The sequence below is a fragment of the Antedon bifida genome, chromosome 6 (assembly GCF_963402885.1).
Source record: "Antedon bifida chromosome 6, ecAntBifi1.1, whole genome shotgun sequence".
Lineage (NCBI taxonomy): Eukaryota > Metazoa > Echinodermata > Crinoidea > Comatulida > Antedonidae > Antedon > Antedon bifida.
The window spans coordinates 5011244-5030286 of record NC_136231.1 but is presented as its reverse complement, the minus strand read 5'-3'; the positions used below and the strand labels follow the sequence as shown (position 1 = coordinate 5030286).

The following is a 19043-nucleotide window of genomic DNA, read 5'->3' as shown; positions in this document are numbered from 1 at the left end:
AATTTCAGTAATATTTAATTCCACATAATTTATCTTAGCATTACAATTTAATATTCAGGTAGCCATGCTGTGCATTACAGTAGGCCTACAGTCTGGTATTTCATATCACTAGTGAAATTACTTTAAAAGTCATAGGCTTACAAGCTGTAGTTTTAGCAATTTACTACAAAATTGTGACAGACATCGATGGAAGGTGACAGTTAATTTCAAACGTCATATTAATCTAACATAGTTTTACATGTTTACTATTAAATAGTCAGGTAACAAAAATAAACTCTTCTGCTGAATAAACATGGCGGCCATCAATTGAATTATGAAAGCACAAAGGCACATTTAAGATACAATATAGATATATACAGTACAGTAATATGGTTTCTGGATTTTCAACATTCAAATCTTTACGGCTAATCAGAAATGAGATACGACTCTTTTTTCCGATAAATAGATCTGTTGATAAATAAAAGCATCATCCCAGCTCGAGCGATCATCCAATTCTCTGATCAGCAGCGGAAAACATTAAAAAAGTAACTTTTTACAGGACAAAAACAGTTTTTCATTAAACATTTGAAAATAAAACTATATAGGCCTAACTAGATTTAATAATCATAATTAAGGTTGTCTTGAATAGTATAACTTTGTAAGAATGTATTGGATGCGATGCCTTCCATCGTGTGTTCACCTTACAATGTCTATTATTAGACCTTGACAATGGAGGCATATTTTCCTGTCGTCACCACACTAGCACACGATCTGACACTACCGCTACTGATAAAGCCTGCAAGATTTGTTGATCAGTCTGAGAAAATCATCACAGGCCCTCATTTGTTAGCTTATACAACAGTCTTTAAAAATCAGGCAGCTGAAAGGTTTACAACAATACAGCAGAACTCCTATTAAGGGGAAACAATCGGGACCGGATAATTGTCCCTTAATATGGGTGCCTCCTAAATAGAGGCGTTCACAAGGAGGGATTCTACTGTATTAATACAGTACTGTAAAAACTGCTACACTTGTTTAACGTATAAATAGAAACCGAATATAAGTTTAATTCTTTGGTTTCATAAAGGAAGAAATTGAATGTTCAAAAAATAAATTATAGAAATTATTAGTAGTATAGTATGTAATCATATATATATATATATACTAAAACAGATTATTTATATAAAATTATATAACAAATGAATTAAAATAATTATAAAGTATATACATATATTATGTATAATAACAAACATAAAGGTAATTTTATAAACATCTTTTTTACAAACATATTTTACGCATTATGACATTGAAATTTGACATCATTATACAATTGTCACAAACTATAATAACAAAATGAATAATAATAAAGTTTAGAAATGTAACATATGAGGATGGACACATTCAATTACATTGTAAACATGATATATCGAAGATGACATTTGAGAAAAATAAACAGTTTGGTGTCCATTTAAAACATAACGGACCATTTTATGGTGTGTTGACCATGGCGAACAAGTACACTCTGTGACTGCCTTAGGCCTGCAAAGGCTGCAATCATTGTTACCTCTCAGACTTAACAATACTAGCATTGATCATGGAAAGTAAGGCATTCGTATAATAGTACTAAAAAAGACATTGAGTTGCCACAACTTTAATAAAAACCCATAATTGAGCATCGATTGATGTTTAAATCATTTCATTTTTATAGCAAGCACATAAAGTTTTTCACAATGCTGCATGTACACATACAATTTACACATTTTGAGCATAAACTTTTTTGTAACCGCTGAACATTAATCTTGATCACTTAATTCCCATGATAAACATTCAAGCCATTTTGGTGCTATGTTTATACCATATAATTCATTCATTCATTCATAATATATTCATTAATATTGGTGCTGCATGGATTTCGAAACAGTAAATGGTAGAACATACTAGGCCCTGGCAGTAGTCCCATTTCAGAATTATGCAGACGATGCTGAGTACCTCTGTAGTAGATTTGTATGGCACTTGTCACAAACCCTAACTGGCTTAGCTGATGATGGCAGAGGCATGTAGTTATCTGAACAAGAATTGCAATAAATTCCTCCACAGCTTCGACAATGGTGCTGTAACAAAATAAATTCAAATTTCATTCCATGTTACTTTCCTACACTTTTATGCCTGCCTTGCAGTATGATTTATTTTCTAAACTTGAATCCATATGACATAAAATAAAAACATAGTATAGAAATGCGAATAGAAATGTACAAACATAACGATCTGTTGCAACTGAAACACAATACTTACTTTACGACGAGCAACAGAAAACTGTTTTTCACACAACATACAGGAGAGGGAGTCTTTATCGCTTGTCCACACTCGTTTGTCTAACGCTGTTACCGTTTCTTTCATATCATCCATCTTTAATTGAGATCTACATGCAATTGAGAAACACAGGAATAAGAAATAAAAAAACAAATATATAAAATAACTTTCATTAATTATACATAGATTTGTAATTATAATATAACAACATTCATTTTAAACAATAAAATATTTAGATTCATTTTCCAATTACAACTTACAGAAAAAGAGACTACTAAACTTAATGTTACTATAGAGGGCAGCATACACATAATAATAAGAACAGGAAAACTACTGTACATTTACAGATCAAACAATTTAAGGTTACTATAGTTCAGATCACTTGTTATACACAAAAAAAAATAGGCTGTGTAGGGGCATGACTTCAAACTGGTATATCTTTTGTTCCGACATTTCTTGACAACACCCATTTCTTTTTCTTTAAAAAAAAGTATAAATTATAACATTGTTGTTAAAATGCTTGTAAGGTATCTGATTGGTTCCGTGGTGTCTTGAGCTACGAGTGCGCTTGAGTTGACAATCAATAATATATCTATGGATTAAATACAATAACTTACTCGCTAAGTTTTGATCCCATTTCTGTTAATGCTAGTTCTTGCTCTTCACAAGTTTGTTGTAAAAGTGTGTGTTCATCTGCTACTTTGTTATACTGTTGCCTTAAACTTGCCAGTTCCTCAACATCTTTTTGAAGCTGATTAACCAACTCTTTCTCCATGCCAAGATCCTTCTGTAACTGGTTGCGCCACTCACGTTCAATTTTTAAATCTGTTTCTAAAGCAGAACTAAAAGAAATTGAAAAGATATTATTTTGTAAACAATTTCACATATCTTTCACAGCTTTTTAATGACATGAATTAAATTCCCAAACATACATTTGATTAATAATAATAAGGCCTAACTGGTCAGATATTTTTTTAGGCCATTTAGTGTTAAATGAAATTATGACTTTTTGTTGAAAAAAACTAGTAGGCAAAAATCTATAACATAAATAGAGGGCGCTATTGCCTTTTGAGAGAGATGTTGGTCTGAGTTCTCAAGATAATAATTTTTACAAAAATTATATTAGATTTCTATAATACTTAATAGAAAATGGTTTTTGGTCATCAGAGTTTGGGAAACATAAACTTTTAAGAAAATAATTGTATGGAACCCTTTCCACAAAATTAGATACAGCATTAGTGTGGTGGAACAGAGATAATTTTACCCCCATAACATATTACATTTTTATTAATAAAATTAATTTCACATTCTTGATAATTACAGTATGTAAACAAAAGCATACAACAATTACATTTAATAAACAACAAACGACAAATATTTATTTGTGACAAAGAAATGATAAATTTTTGGTTTGTGGCAGAAAGAACATGTTTGTTGATCTGTACAACAAAATCAATTTTCTACAATTATTATTAGTACACCAATGTCCATCCATGCTGCCTTACTAAAACTGGCACTCATACTCTGGAAGACTCACCGTTTGAGGTCCTTTTCTGCAAGAGTTTGCCCCAGTTTACGAGCAGTTTCCATGGCCGCTTGTTTATCATTTTCACATATCTTTAACCTGCATGCATATATGTAAGAAGATGGAAGGCAAATAAAAGAAAAGGAAATAAAAACTTAAAGGAATTACTAAATACACAAGTAAAATAATAGTGATACATAAACAAAGGTTCCAATTAACTATATTTAAAAAACAAAACAGTGAAAGCTAACAAAGTTGATGTGTATTGCATTGTGGATATTTGACGGCAAGCAAAACTTTATGGTGATACACACAGAAGTAACTACATATCATTAGCATTGAACCAAATAAGGGCATATGGGTTGGAAAAATAACATAATTAAGTTTTAATTTGCTTTTTGTTAAGAATGTATGTTAAGTATGGAATATTCTATGTGCAACATGTAACAATACATATTGTTTAATAAGGTTATGATGAGTTTAGGAAATATTACAATAAGTTTGGTATAAATAAAAAATTAAAAAAAGAAATAAATATTTCAATGTAAACAGTCAACATGGGTAACATGCACACAAAGTCAGAACACAATGAGAAATAACAGGTGAATATATGTAAATTTTATGCAAATTGATATTTACTACCCACCTTTCTTCTAGTGCTTTTATAGTGGCAGCCATTTGAGCTGTTTTTTCTTCTAATTTTACAACAATGTCAGTCTTGTGTTTGGCAGTACTTTCAAAATTCTGAATTACAAAAACAGTCATTTTATGGTACAACAAACACAACCTGATATGCAAGTCGGCCTAACTTGTGGTGAGGTAGGCCTATCAGCCTACCTTCAAATTCTGAGTAATATTCATGCATCTATGTTGGTCATTAGCACAGACTATATGTTGTTAACTTAGCCTGGTACAGGGAACTGGTTCAATTCTAGTCCACCAAGTACACACAAATATAAGTTGCCTATCTGTTAAAGTTGTTACTAAAAATACTAATCATGCAAGTGATCACATTTTAAATACAATAATAAATAACAATACTCCTCCAAAAATCTATTTAAACAATAAAAACACATCCAGAATTCCAGAACCGTATTAAGCCAGCCTAAGGGTGTTGTGTATTGGGAGATTTGACTGCATTTTAACCAACCTGTAGTTTATTATATAAGTCTAGGTTGATGGTCTTTATATCACCCAGTTGCTTTCTTAGAGATACTATTGTGTCTTGCTTTTCATGGATGTCTTTTTCCAATAGTTTCATTGCCATCTCCATTTCTGTCTTCATACTCTTTTGCAATTGTAGGTCCTGCTGTAGTTCCTACAAAAAAAACCAAGACAAATTAGTTTAACAATATCATGAAAGTAAGTTCATCAAAAAATGTCAATTTTTTTAGTATTTTGGAAGTTTAAGAATTTTGAAAGACCACGCCTAGCAATTGGTAGTGTTCTGTATCTTCAATAACCAGTAGTATTTGGTAACTAAACAAACGCTACTCAAAATGTAAATGTTTATTAAAGTTGAGCCCAGACAACTGTGTATAATGCAACCCAACCCAATGTAATGTTGTCTATGCTCGTCACATTCTACAATATTAAACATGTTTAATATTCTCAAAAACTACTATCAAACGACTCATCACATTGGCAACCTGTACTCCACAGACAGAACCCAATGTTTTGTTTCATTGGTTGAAATGCTATCTGAGGTGAGCTTTAGTGGATAATGGCCAAAGAGGATGTCTGTAATTACTAACATATACCATCATATATGTTTGGGATGTATGGATTATCATAAAAGGTAAGGCGCTGTCTACACTATCAAAAAATGTGTGATGTGCTCAAATATGGTTGTGATATACTTAAATACAGTAGTGAAATGACATTTTTTTTTCACATAACATTTGATAGAGTGACAAGGCTTAATACAACTTGCATTGCGTTCATGTGTTTGACGTTGCAGATCGTCTTGTGCAGACTTGTAGAGTGAATCTAAACCAGCTCTAGATGTGTTGTATGCTTCTCTCTCAACATCCATATCAGCTCGTACAAGCTATAAAATACAATTTCCACCTTAGATTCAACTTAGATACCATTTTACTATTTAATATTTGTATTGATGGTCGGTGGCGAGTCGGGGTTATGGGTAAATGAACCCCAAAATACATTTGAAAACCACCTTGGAGTTGGGGCAGGGCGACGGCCCAATCTGGGGCTGGTATCTTCACTAATAAGAAAAACCAACCTCAATTTTCTTGTTGACATCTTGAGAAAGTCTGGCATTCTCAGTTTGATACTTTTCATTCATTGCTTGAATACTTAAAAGATTGTTATTGGCAACTGCAAGCTGAAAAAGTAAAATATTGTTACATAAAGAACTTAATTACAAGAAACTTAAGTTTTGTCAGTATGCTTGTATATGTTTTACAAAGAAATGGTTACGAATAAACGACCTACATCAAGAAAACACAAAAAGACTGAACTGGATAACTTTTCTGCAAAATTTTACTGTACATAAATTTGTTTATGTTTAATTATATTTTTGAAAGTTTGATCTTTATATTATTGTACACAATTCCCCAAACTGATTTAGCAAGAGTAGTTAAACAAATGTTCTTTAAAAAAACCATTTTCTTGTAAAATATTGAGTTCTTTAATTATAAATGTACTATATTACCTCTTGCTTCATCTGAGAGTTATTCTCTTCAAGACCTTTGACCCGAATTTGTAATGAGCTGATCTGTGCATTTAGATGACGATTCAATTCTTCTAAATAATTCTTCTGATCCAAGATAGAAGACAGATCTGAATTCTGGGATGGGCCACCTCCACCATCAGTCGAACAGCTGAAATGAATTTTAGAAGGAAATAAAAACATGCCGTAGCAGTGACATGGGTAGAAGATGAACTCTGGGATGGTCCACCGCCACAACCCATTGAACAACTGAAATGAATTAAGAGGTCATAAAAACATGCCGTAGTGACATGGGTAGGAGATGAACTCTGGGATGGTTCAACTCTACATCAGTTAAACAGCTGAAAAGAATTGTAGAACATAAACATAAGTCCCCTAGTCACATGGGTAAAAAGCCAACCTAGTGCATTACCTATGCTACTATGTACAATAGTCATGCTAGACTACCCATGAACTTTGTAAGAATTTTGAATACAACATGTTATCGGTATGTGTGCAGGCAATACTATGTATAGGTAGTACAGGTGGTATAAAGTATAGGAAAACTGGAGAGAGGTTAATTCAACTTTATTCCTAAATTAACAAGCCAAAGTCTCATCAGCCTTAAGCCAGCAGGCAGTCTATTAGCATGGACAATTTAAATAAGACAAACCCAAATTTATATAAATGTAATTTAACTGTAGTAGTAGTTACAAGTTGCATACCCAGCACCAGTATCCTCAGGTTTCTCCAAGTAGTTTCCATCTTTCATAAAAACACTGATATCAAGAACCGATGGAGCCGAATCTAAATCATCTCCTTTTAAGTACAAGTTACAATCAATAACATTCAAGCCAACTAGAAGTCCTGCAATGACAGTCGCTTCCTCTTCCATCAATGCAGCTCCAGGGTCATAGAATTCACTACAAAATAAATGTGACGGGTTAGATAGGCTATAGACACCATCTTTAATAAGCACAATCTAGTAATTGCTACAGGCATAAGGAACAATTTCAAAATGATTGTACAGCATTGTTTACTGCAGTGACTGCCTTACCATTCAACAAACAAACATTATTTATTTTTTGTATATGGTTTTGTAATTGGTCAAAATACAAAAACGTTATTCAAATTATCTAGTAGTGGAGCTGTGGCATGCCTTCCAATCCCATGGTCCAGGGTTCAATCCTAAACTAGTGCCATGTTCCCTCCTTCTATGAGTACATTCGGAAATCAATTTTTTGTTTCAAAACAAAAATTGAAAAAAGCTGTAATACTTTAATTACATGTGTTTTTTCTCGTATTCTAAAAGATTCAAAGTTGCATAGAAAATGGATTGAACTTCTGTATATATAATTTCATGTATACTTTTACGTGTGTTAACTAGTATCAGTATAGCCATAATAATGTGTTGTTTTGTAAACTATAGTAATCAATAATATAATAATGTCTACAGTCTACATCCAATAAATCCCAAAACATAATCCACATGTATTTTAAGGCACTATATGTCAACAAATAATTATTAGTCCTCTCTCCATGACGGTTGTCACATAATGCTTTGTTTTATTTTGTATTGTATTTATATGTTTCATATGGACAGTTTGTCTGAAATAAAGTTGAATTGAATTGAATTAACTCACGACTCTTTCAACTCCACTCCTTAATCTTCAAAAGAAACTTAGTTTATTCATTTTATTCAATTCACAACCAACAGCGATGAAACCGCCACTAACAGGTTTATAAGCATGATAAAGTATTAAATAGTGTATCCATCCTGTAATTGGCGAGTCACTCGAGTTACGATATTTAAATTCCTCTTTAAACGCATTCAGTACTAATATTATGTCGGTCATTTTGAAGTTAATATTTCTAATGGTTTGAGGCAATTAAAACAATGAGCAAATAAAAAGAAGATAAAAATGCAATATGGCATTTACAGGTTGTGACCTGAACATGTTGCAGTTAAATTAAAAGCGTATAATATGAAATGATGTGTTAATGATTGACACTTGTGACTTGATGGTTGACTAAGATAAATAACAACACAACTTCAATCTCAATACTCTTTAAAACAATTTTGACATTTTCATTCAACTATTACCATTTAACCTATTTTTCAAATAATAACAACTTGTTAAAAGTTGTAACCGGGTTTGAGTGTGAAGGGTGAATTGAGTGAAACCGCGACAGAAAAACACATCAGTGATATTCTGTTTTTTATTTTTAATTCTGAGTAATGTTTACAATTATCTGTAAATGTCAATAAAAAACTGTTTTTGTGTAAAAAATAGTAAAATCACTAATATTATCTTTTAATAGAAACAAGATTAAAATTGTGTTTAACAGTCAGCGATTATTTACCCGAGTATGTCCTTCCGTTCAATCAGTGCTCGGAAATAATCGGATAGTTTCTTCTGCATGAGTGCTAGTCTTAACCATGCTCGACTACGACCGATATTTGTCCTAAAAAATCAATGAAGAAGAAACAGGAAACAGCAAGATTAATCAATGGTACTGAAATTGATTGCTCTTTGCTTTTTTTCAATAAAATAATAAAGTCACTGTCTTTTATTTAAAAAAAATTATTTTAATTTCTCAAACATTGCTGCAGTGCTCTACTTTTCTCAATTTCTCAATTTAATTTATTTTTTACAATATAATAACATACAGGATAATAAATACAATGAAGTAATCATATGGGGGGAGGGTCATATAAGTCAGAAAGACTTATAGTTTGACCCACCCCAAGATATAACATTAAATAAAAATACAGTATGCAATAATATTCATACTTAATACAAAATAAAGTTTAAACGGAATAACTTATATTACCGGAACAGATGAAAATTCACGATTCTATTCATACTTACTTTAATCCTGGTAGATTTCTGACACTATCTGTAATATCCTTAGCTTCTGGCATAATCTTTTCAACTGCTTCTAATGCGCTCCAAAACTCCTTCTTCTTTTCTAGAACAAATTTTTTACCTAAACAAGTATTTAATGAAAGAATACAGAGTTGGTTTCGTGCATATATTGTAATTTAAATGTAGCTCAATGTATAAAATTACTATATTTCACTTTATATTTCAAAATAGAACATAACCATTTGCAATCCCAATGACATACATACTATTATTTGCTTTTGAAAGTAGGCTTGGGTGATGGTTGGAGGACTTCATGAACTAGGTCATTTTTATCAGGATTTGGAGTGTTTATAGATAGTTTACAAACTATATGGTTTACAAACTTGTGCGGAATTTGTAAAGAGAATTCAACTGATACTTAATCAGTTCCCACCTCTAGCTCTCAACTAAATTAACCTCTTACCCCCTCATTTTTAACAGTATTTTCTACAGTACACTGCATTTTATTGCTATACTTGTCAGACACATGCAATTAAATATCATCAATTTAAACCTAATGATTTCTGACCACACATACACTGCAAATTCACCAACAGCAATGACAAGATTCCGTAACGTGTGGTCCAAGCAGGATATAACACATTTAATATTACCGCAATATATTTAACAAGCAGACAGGTGGACAGACATCCACATTAATTGGAAAAAACATTAATTTTTTAGTAAATGGAGCATAAAGACCCCTGGTATTGGTAGGGGAAGGAAATGACATTGAAAATAAAAGTACTGTGATCATACTTTTAAAAACAGAATGTAGTACTGTTGTAACTAGATAAAAAAATTGTTCGACCTGCTACTATAAGCTAACTCAAACCTTGTATGCTTATTCTGTAGCGACAGTAGTTGGTAAATCCTGTAGTAAACATTACCTTTCAGTCCATGTGCCAAAATGTGCTCCATAACCACAAAGAATTGCTGTAGTGGTATATGTTCATCATCCAAGATCCGTCCTTCTTCTAGCGCTGACTCAATAAGTGCTTTGATGCACAGCTTAGCAATGTTGAGCAAGTTAGCTCGTTCTACAAGCACTGGGTTTTTAAGAACACTGTCATCTACGAATGAAAATTATTTAAGGTAACAAAATATATTTAGCGAGTGAGGATACAGAAATGTGTGTTACCTAATGGGAGACCAAAGCAGATGATTATTTACTTTTACAGTATAAGAAGTTGAAAAAGCATTCCCAAAAACAAACAACACAATCCTTAACACTTTTTGAACATAAGGTGTTTGATAGACACACAAACTGTATCCTCTATTATAACAGTACATGCCTGAGCTTATACTTGCAATTTGATTGGTTAATTATTTGTATAAGAAACTGTGTTCATTAGCATAATATATAATGCAGTCAAAAAATCTGGACATTTATTAATATTTTGCTTAAATCAAGATACCTGTAGATAAGGTTTATTTATCAAACCAGTTTTTTTACCTTAAGAAATAGACTTTGAAAAAAAAAGTCATTGACTTTCTAAGGAAGTTTGACCTGACACCTGTAGAGGTTTGAATTGTAATTGTAATGTAATAAAAAACTTCACAAATTATATGTACAGATACAGAATTCATCTTTGGTTTAATCCCACATGTTCTTGCCATATGTATGACACTTTTCTCTATGCACTTTAGCAAACTGGTTAATTAAATCATGATACTTGATAGTGTTTTGCATTGACTGCGACATACATGTCAAGCTTGACATTACTTGTATTAACCGAGGTTAACACATGAATTTTAACTACATTAGGGGTACATAGATACATACTATTTTGTAAATTAACATTACGTTTGATTGTAAATGAAACATGACATTAAATGAAAGCAAAGTACAGAAAATATAAAATATTTAATAAAAAATATATTTATCCAAAGGAAAATTGCTGAAAAAATTACAATGTTGTGGGTATCAGTGGCTGGATCTCAATGGAAAATGCAAAATAAAAAAAGCAAAAAACTAAATCAAAAAGATAAAGTAAAACAGCCAGAAAAATAAGCTTGAGTTTTCGGGCAACACTAGCCCTTCATCAGTGATTTAAATAAACAAAACATGAAAAGTGATATCATATCTACGGGTGATCTAGAGTAACATCATGTTTTTGTCTTAGACTGAGTATTTATTTTTCCAGGATATTAAGTATAAGAAAGTGCTAGGAAATTGATTCCGACTGGAACATGGTTCAGTAATGAAATGAATTATATGTGTAATATAAAATGAAATACAAGATTGCAATCAGCAATGAATAATGCATAAAGTGGTTTGTAGGAAACATTACCATGGCCTCTCAAAACTAATGTACTAATTCCACACATGATGTACGGTAACAGCAGTAAATCTTTACTTAAAACTTGCTTATTTAAATGTATGCACCATTTTGAGATTTCAGATTTTAAACAGTTTTTTGGGGTTAGGTCTTATATTTTCATATTTTGACCTCACTACTAATTGGACGAATCTCTGAAATATTTATTCCTCCTCTTCCATTTACTAAAAAATCCGTTATTTTATTTTCATCTAATAAAAAGGTAATACAATGATATTTTATACCAGGCTAGATCCAGGGGTGGTGCCATATTTGACAGTTAAAATGATATTATAAACCACTATTTGATATTTATTTTCGACAGAATATTAATATTAAATATTAACCCTTGTTTCCGGTCCTGTATGCAGTGTAAAAAGTACTGTTGTGACTCTGAAAATTTATGGTTAGGATGGGTTTAATTAAAATCGACAGGATATATATTTTATCATGTGTCTGCAGCTATCTTCTCCTTTTGACACAATAATTACCATGTACTGTATCTTGGTTGAAGAAGAATGAATTGTCTACTGCTACTAATATAACTACTGTAACACAATATGCTTCACTGATGACCATGTCAGAGATGGTAAGTTGTAATGTATTGAGAAAGAGGGACATGGCAGAACACATCCTCCTCCCCCTCTTATTTGCTGGGCAACAAAATTGGAGTCGAAAAATGCATTCCAACAATATGTAAATGTAAGCAATTGTTAGTTATGACCTTTGGAGAAGAAAATATTTTGTTTGCAATACATGTTACAATAATGAACAAGGTACTTAGACTGCATACATTTTACAATAGAGTAGAGAACTGCATAATCTGTCTGATGTGGGAGAATTCAACAAGTCAATTAGTTACTGTAGATGTACAGTAGGCTAGCTGTCTATGAATTAAATTGAAACAACATTTTCCATAAAATAATATGTGCTTGATATTTTTTTTGAAATAATTATCAAAGAGTGATAGGGTGGTATATTTTTATAGCATAACAAACAACTCACTGTACTAATATACAAGATATTATCATAATGAAAAACACATCATTGTACATATATAAATGTGCACATCCTATTAAAGTATTAAACACAGACACAAATTTATTTCTAGGTTTATTGGTAATCTGGTGCATGTATTAAAAAGCACTTCTATCATTGAATATCTTTATAGATGAAAATGGTTTAAACCCCAAGATACAAATACAAATCACACATTAATAATTTAGAGTATCTTCCTAAATTCACTGTACTAAACTATCATAGCAGGGAGCTGTATTATTATGCACATAACCCTTATAACTTATAAACACTAATTATCATATTGTACTCTATAAAAATATACAAGAATGCGAATTAAGGTTCGTTTTCAATTTCAGTATAAGCATTTTGATGGGTTGTATGATATTAATTGAAATAAAAATATTATTGTATTTTGGACAATATAAAAAAATCAATCATACTCATTCACTTGATATTTGTACTACGGAAATAAGAAAAAATAATGTACAGTATATGTCACAAATTATTATGTTTACAGTAACCATGGAAAACAAGAACAAGTAATGGCATTATGTTAGATAGATTGTCAATATTAGGAACAGTTTTTATAAATTATATAATGAGTATTATTAAAAAAGGTATGTAAAATAAATAATGATAAATGAATTAATCATTAATAAAATAACATTGAACGTTTCTTGAACATAATCATTTTAGAAAGTACTGGATAAAAAAAATCAATCAAAAACATTTGTTTTCTTATCAAATATAACAATGAAATGACAAAATCTAAAACATGTATCAAGCAGGAACAATAGGAAGAAATACACTAATTGATGGTTGATTGCAATGACTTCCTCTATTGGTTGTTTCAGAGTTCAATGATATGATGACAACATAACATTTTATTAAAAGTAGTGTATTTTTCCCAAGATACTTATGATTTAACATGCATGCAGTGCTATAACAATCAGGTTTAATGCAATTCAAGTTAATAATTTAAAATGTACTTGACTTGAGTAAATGGAAGCATTACAGTATGCTGTGCGTCTGCAAAAGTAATGTAATTTAACACCATGCATTGCGAAGATTCAATGAAGTATAATGTTTACATAGAAATTATCTAATTTTGTTCATTAGTATGATCAGGGAAGAGTTAAATTCCCTGGTATGATACAGTGGTTACTATACTTAGAATAGGAAAGAGTGTAAATGCTAGAGTACAGTATGTTTAGATCTATGGAGTTTAAGGGGAGTTTATGCCTTTGTATTGCAAGAGAGGTCACGTTATTTATATCGTAATAGCAAGTGTTCAGATTCGCAGATTTGGGGAGAACATCCGGCATGCAATGGGTAAATTTGATTGGTAGAAGGTCAAAATCGTTGATGCATAACTTTTGTATCGAAGCGTCGCACACTTGTACCTTGAGCTGTCGTAATGAACGAAAGTAAATATCCTTGCATTTAATTTGTGTTGATATTTCTTGCAGTTACTAAATGCATCTGGGCCCATTATTCATTTTTCCCCTGGTTCAGACCTATAGAGTTGTACGCCTCATACAATACGAAAGCATAACTCTCTAGTAGGTCTGGACAGGCACTTAAAGTACCAATCTATGTACTACTATAATATTAAAATGAAAGATGTATTGTCCCCCTGAAAAAATAATTCTTAAAAAAATTTTTGTTGAATATTCCATTTTAATGTAACATAATAGTTATCCACTTTGACCAAAAATTGGATAAAAAAAATATATATTTACCTGAAAAAAATGTACGGTAATTTAAAGCAAAAAATGGTCAAATTGGCTGCCAGCCAATGGATTTTTGGTTGATTTTAAAGGCCCCTTCCCTACGTTTTTTAGATCTAATTTAAGATCACAAACTATATTTAATGTAAAAATAATACTATATGGTCCTATTGCGATAACTTTTTTCGTCTTTAAACGGTTAAAAATGTGAAAAATAAGTCGATTCTAATAATTATAGCGGCCCGCTATAAATCCCAAAATGCATTGCGCGCAGATTGATATTTTTGTTTTTCAACTGTAATTCGCCCACTTTTCGATCGATCGTGAGGCCAAAACAAATGGAAGACTCCTAACTTTTCAGTGAAAATACCGGGTTTTCCCCAATTTGTATCAACAGAGTCTGGCAAAAATAGAAAGACAATTAATGCAGCAACTATACAACGTCAGGCTAGGTATATAGCTAGCGTACGATGTTCGTACGTTACCGATGTTTACCAGCTAGGCCTACAAAACTAAGCCTAGCTAGGCTAGGCCTAAGACCGTCCACGAGAGGTCGATCGCCGCGAGCTACTTAGGTAGTGCATTGTTTCTCACTTTTTATCATAATTTACCATAAAACGTACATGGAATGACATGGTTTAATGTTTTTAAAGTGATATATATGTATTATTTTCCAAAAAACGTCCAAAATTGCAGGGAAGGGGTCTTTAACCATTTATTTTGTCATTTTATAAGTGAAAACATTATTTTGTTTGTTTTTTTTTCTATGGAAGTGATTAACTTTATTAAAACTACAAAATAACATATTCAACGTGTGATTTAATTAATCTTCATTTTCATGTTTTTGGGGGACAATACATCTTTAAATAGATATAATTAACATATTAATAGGCGAATATCACTGTTGCAATATTTAAAAAGTCAAGTACATACGATCCTTTTTTTTTAAAGTTGAGAATGATACTGTAAGTTGTTGTCTTTAAGAGTCTGCATTAAAAAATGTTGAAGTATGATAAAATGAAAGAAATTAAAGAGAAACCTCATCTGTCATGTGACCATTTCTACGACATGTGCAATGTTAAGTGTATGTTTCACAGCATTAATTACTTGAACATGAATGTCAACCATACTGTACATGTGTAAAACCATAACAATATTATCATGTTATCAAGTCAAAATTATGAATATTTTTTACTCAATGAATCAAAGTACAGTACAACATACAGTAGTATGTAAAATTTATTTATTAATATTGATAAATGTGATTTTATCTGAAGTCATCATGAAAGACTGGAGGAGAGTTTACTTGGTGGTGCACCATTTTAATTGATATTTTGACATTTTAAAACATAAATACAATCAAATTAATTAGATGTAAATATTTAAATATTTCTAATCAATGTTTTGCATCCCAATTTAGGTCTAGATGCATTTAATAACTGAAAAATCAAAAAAATTTAAATGCAAGGATATTATTAAAATGTGCATAACCATTGTGATTTTTTTTATAATCATATCATGAGAATTTTAATTTTGACCTTGACCATTTTAAAAGTAAAGTACAATATACACACTCCTTGAAAATGACATCATATTGTTAACAATTATATTATTGTATTTAAACCTACCATCTGTTTCCTGGTCTGATTCAGCCCCTTCCTCTGTACTAGAATTCTGCTGGGCAACAGATACGTCGGAAAGCTCCCTAAGGCATAACCATTCCCCATCCACAGACACACGGAAATTACACAGATAAATTGTATCATTTGCCATTGTACAAATTATTTTTTACAGATGCAGCATAAAATATACTGTCAAACACTCCCTTATCTATCTTGTTAATGCTGAGGCTCAATACGTCATCTTCTTCTAACTGCTGTTGGGAAACCTTGTAATTAATTTGTTGCTGTGTTAGCCTCCTCGCAGGTAAAGCTCACCAGGTTTTTTTGTCTTGATACTGTACCATACTAGTATTGTAAATATGCAATGAGCAATATGTCAATATATGATTATACTCCAAGCACTTATTGACGACCACGAGGAATAAATGATGCCAACGTTTAAATAAACCGACACTAGAGACTGCTATAATTTATCCAATAATTTGCATATAAATATCTGTTCATAACGGCTTAAAACATGTATCTCGTACACAGCCAGTGAGAGTGTGGCTTTTAAGATGACATGCAAGCTGATTGGGATCTGATTAATTTGTATACGTCAGAGACTACGGTATCTTCTATAGATTTGATAACACATTAAACGCTTCATTGCCAAATTGGGAATACAAAATTGTATAGGAAAATAATCTAAATTTATGTAGATAATAGGAAAAAACGATTATACAGTAAGAATATTTTGCCCTCTAAATCATTTCTTGGTAAATTGTATTTAAAAAAAAAAAGATTTTTGCTCATAGTGTACAGTAAATGATTAATTTTCAAATAAATATAATATTTTATAATATTGTTTTTTGATGTTATCCTGTTTTATATGTATTTTCTTGTTTTTCCATTTTTACTGCATCCTACTTATTCATTGTACTAGGCCCAACCATTCACTTTTTCAGTTTATACGGATTGGACCCCATTGGAAATAAGTTTACTTTTTATTTGTCGACTTAATGGGTTATCCTGGTATTCTTTTTTAATATGTACATTGTATATTTTAACTATTTTATGAATATCGAATAAAATCAATCAATCACAGAATAAATTGTTCTCCAAAACAATAAATATGAATAAATTTAAAAACTTTAAATAGACCATTTTATAGCTATTCACTTTCACAAAAAAAAAGAGATTTACAATTAAGTCCAACTGAATCCATGTAATATTAATAAGCTAGCAGAACAATAGACAAATATTATTTTTTTGTATCAATCAATCAACTCTGATAATAGGCTCAATTTGTATCTAGCAGGAAGATCCAGATTGATACAGTATTTTACATGTTTAAGATATTGCAATTCCATGGTTAGCTTTACAAAAACATACAGGCTTATTTGTGAGTCATCTCCAGCCCTCCTACTAAAATGCAATTTTTACCGTTATTTTGGATAAACCAAAAAAATCTCCAAATATGTATTCATTCAATTTATATTTTTTCTACCACTTTAGATATGATAGAATAGAAAACATACAGAAGGTAAAAAAAAAATCATTTTTTAAAAACAAAGGCAGCTTGGAAATCTGGATGTTTATAATAAATGTGTGCGTTGAATAATTTTCTGCCTGACATACTGTAAATCTTCTAATTGTAACCCTGGGTTATTATTCTTATTGTTTTTTAGGGTGGGTTACTATTAGAAAGGGGGTTACTATTAGAGTAGTGAGTTACTAGTATTACTAATCTTAAATTAGGCACCTGAAAATATTAACCCACCCCCAACTTTTCCGGTCAGCAACTCATAGCAAAATAATAAAACAGTACAAATAAACAAATTTGGTAACTTTATTTTATAAACTTAAAAACATGCAATCCTCCTCCACTCCCGCGATCAACATGCATTATCTCCTTATTTTCAAAACACGGCTGCATCATAAGTGTTTGTGACTCTAATAGTAACCCCCATGGGGTTAGGTATTAGTTGGGAGGTCTGAGTAATAACAAAAATAAAAAATATGTTGGGTACATGTTTTCTTTGTCTCCTGTCTAAACTTTACAAACATTTCTAGAGGTATTATATTTAGTTTTTACTGAACTTATTTACTTTTGCTTATCGATTGAATGTTCAAACCAAATCTTAACATCCTACTTCTCTCTTTGGAACATAAAATAATTAATAATGAAACAATACAAGAAACTTTTTATTAAGATACATATAGGGACTAAAAAGTGAAAAAAAAGTGTAAAAGTATAAACAGTAACATTAAAAATCTTTAAAAATTGTATTGTTAACAATTTAATTATAGATAAAGACACCGGTGTAATGACAGATTTGAAAAATTACAGTACTCAATAAATAATTACTTTATTGCAACCAAAACAAAATAATTATACATTGTTAATTAGGGACTCTACATCTATGTAGGCCTACTTGTTTGTAGCTACCGAAAATTATAGCTACTGTAGGTCTGCATTTAATAATTTAATTAAAAGTAAAAACAATATTTTATTTAAAATAATTGAATTGCTAATTATTCATTTCATTAATTAACTCTCTGGGCTAAATTAACATGTCGGGTTAAGCTAGGACCGGCCTAGACTAGCCTAGGCCTGGTAAGTATTATTGATCGGGTGGCTGGGTTGGGTTTTGGGCGTGTGCAGTCCAGTCAGCAGTGAGTGCAGGAGGCCTAACTAACGGTCCATTTTCCTCTTACCTCTTCTCTTTGATACAAGCTTCTTTGGTTCTACTTTTTTCGCAATGGTAGCCTGTGGCCATGCCAGACCCTCGTCATTTTCATTACTTGGGTTATCATCACCAGAAGCTAGTCTCATGAGAGTTTTTTGCTTCAAATTCATTTCATTCATGCTTGACGCCATTTTTGTTGTTGTTGTTAAAGCGCCACCAACGTTGGTAAATCCAACCGTTACATTGGGTCTTAGCACAAGGAGCGAGCATTTTAACTTTTTGAC

At 31.3% G+C, this 19043-nt stretch overlaps 1 protein-coding gene across 1 annotated transcript; it reads right to left on the bottom strand.

Annotated features, from left to right (window-relative positions):
* LOC144844484 (RUN and FYVE domain-containing protein 2-like) lies at positions 1-18949 on the bottom strand. The gene is made up of 14 exons (XM_078701417.1): positions 18788-18949; positions 10285-10467; positions 9359-9476; positions 8850-8951; positions 7211-7408; positions 6489-6657; positions 6057-6158; positions 5748-5864; positions 4965-5132; positions 4461-4558; positions 3827-3913; positions 2907-3131; positions 2272-2398; positions 1-2090 (listed from the first exon to the last, which is right to left on the bottom strand). Exons 1-14 carry the CDS (start codon positions 18936-18938, stop codon positions 1947-1949), a joined length of 1989 nt encoding a protein of 662 aa, XP_078557543.1. The 5' UTR covers positions 18939-18949; the 3' UTR covers positions 1-1946.
* Between the last annotated feature and the right edge of the window lie 94 nt (positions 18950-19043).

Bases quoted from the DNA above. Each gene is read 5' to 3' on its own strand.
- LOC144844484 (XM_078701417.1), bottom strand. From the start codon at position 18,938: ATGAATGAAATGAATTTGAAGCAAAAAACTCTCATGAGACTAGCTTCT. The intron at 9,477-10,284 runs GTAATGTTTACT...ATACTTGTTTAG, and splicing joins TTTGGCACATGGACTGAAAG to GTAAAAAATTTGTTCTAGAA. The intron at 4,559-4,964 runs GTTGGTTAAAAT...TTTGTAATTCAG, and splicing joins ACTTATATAATAAACTACAG to AATTTTGAAAGTACTGCCAA.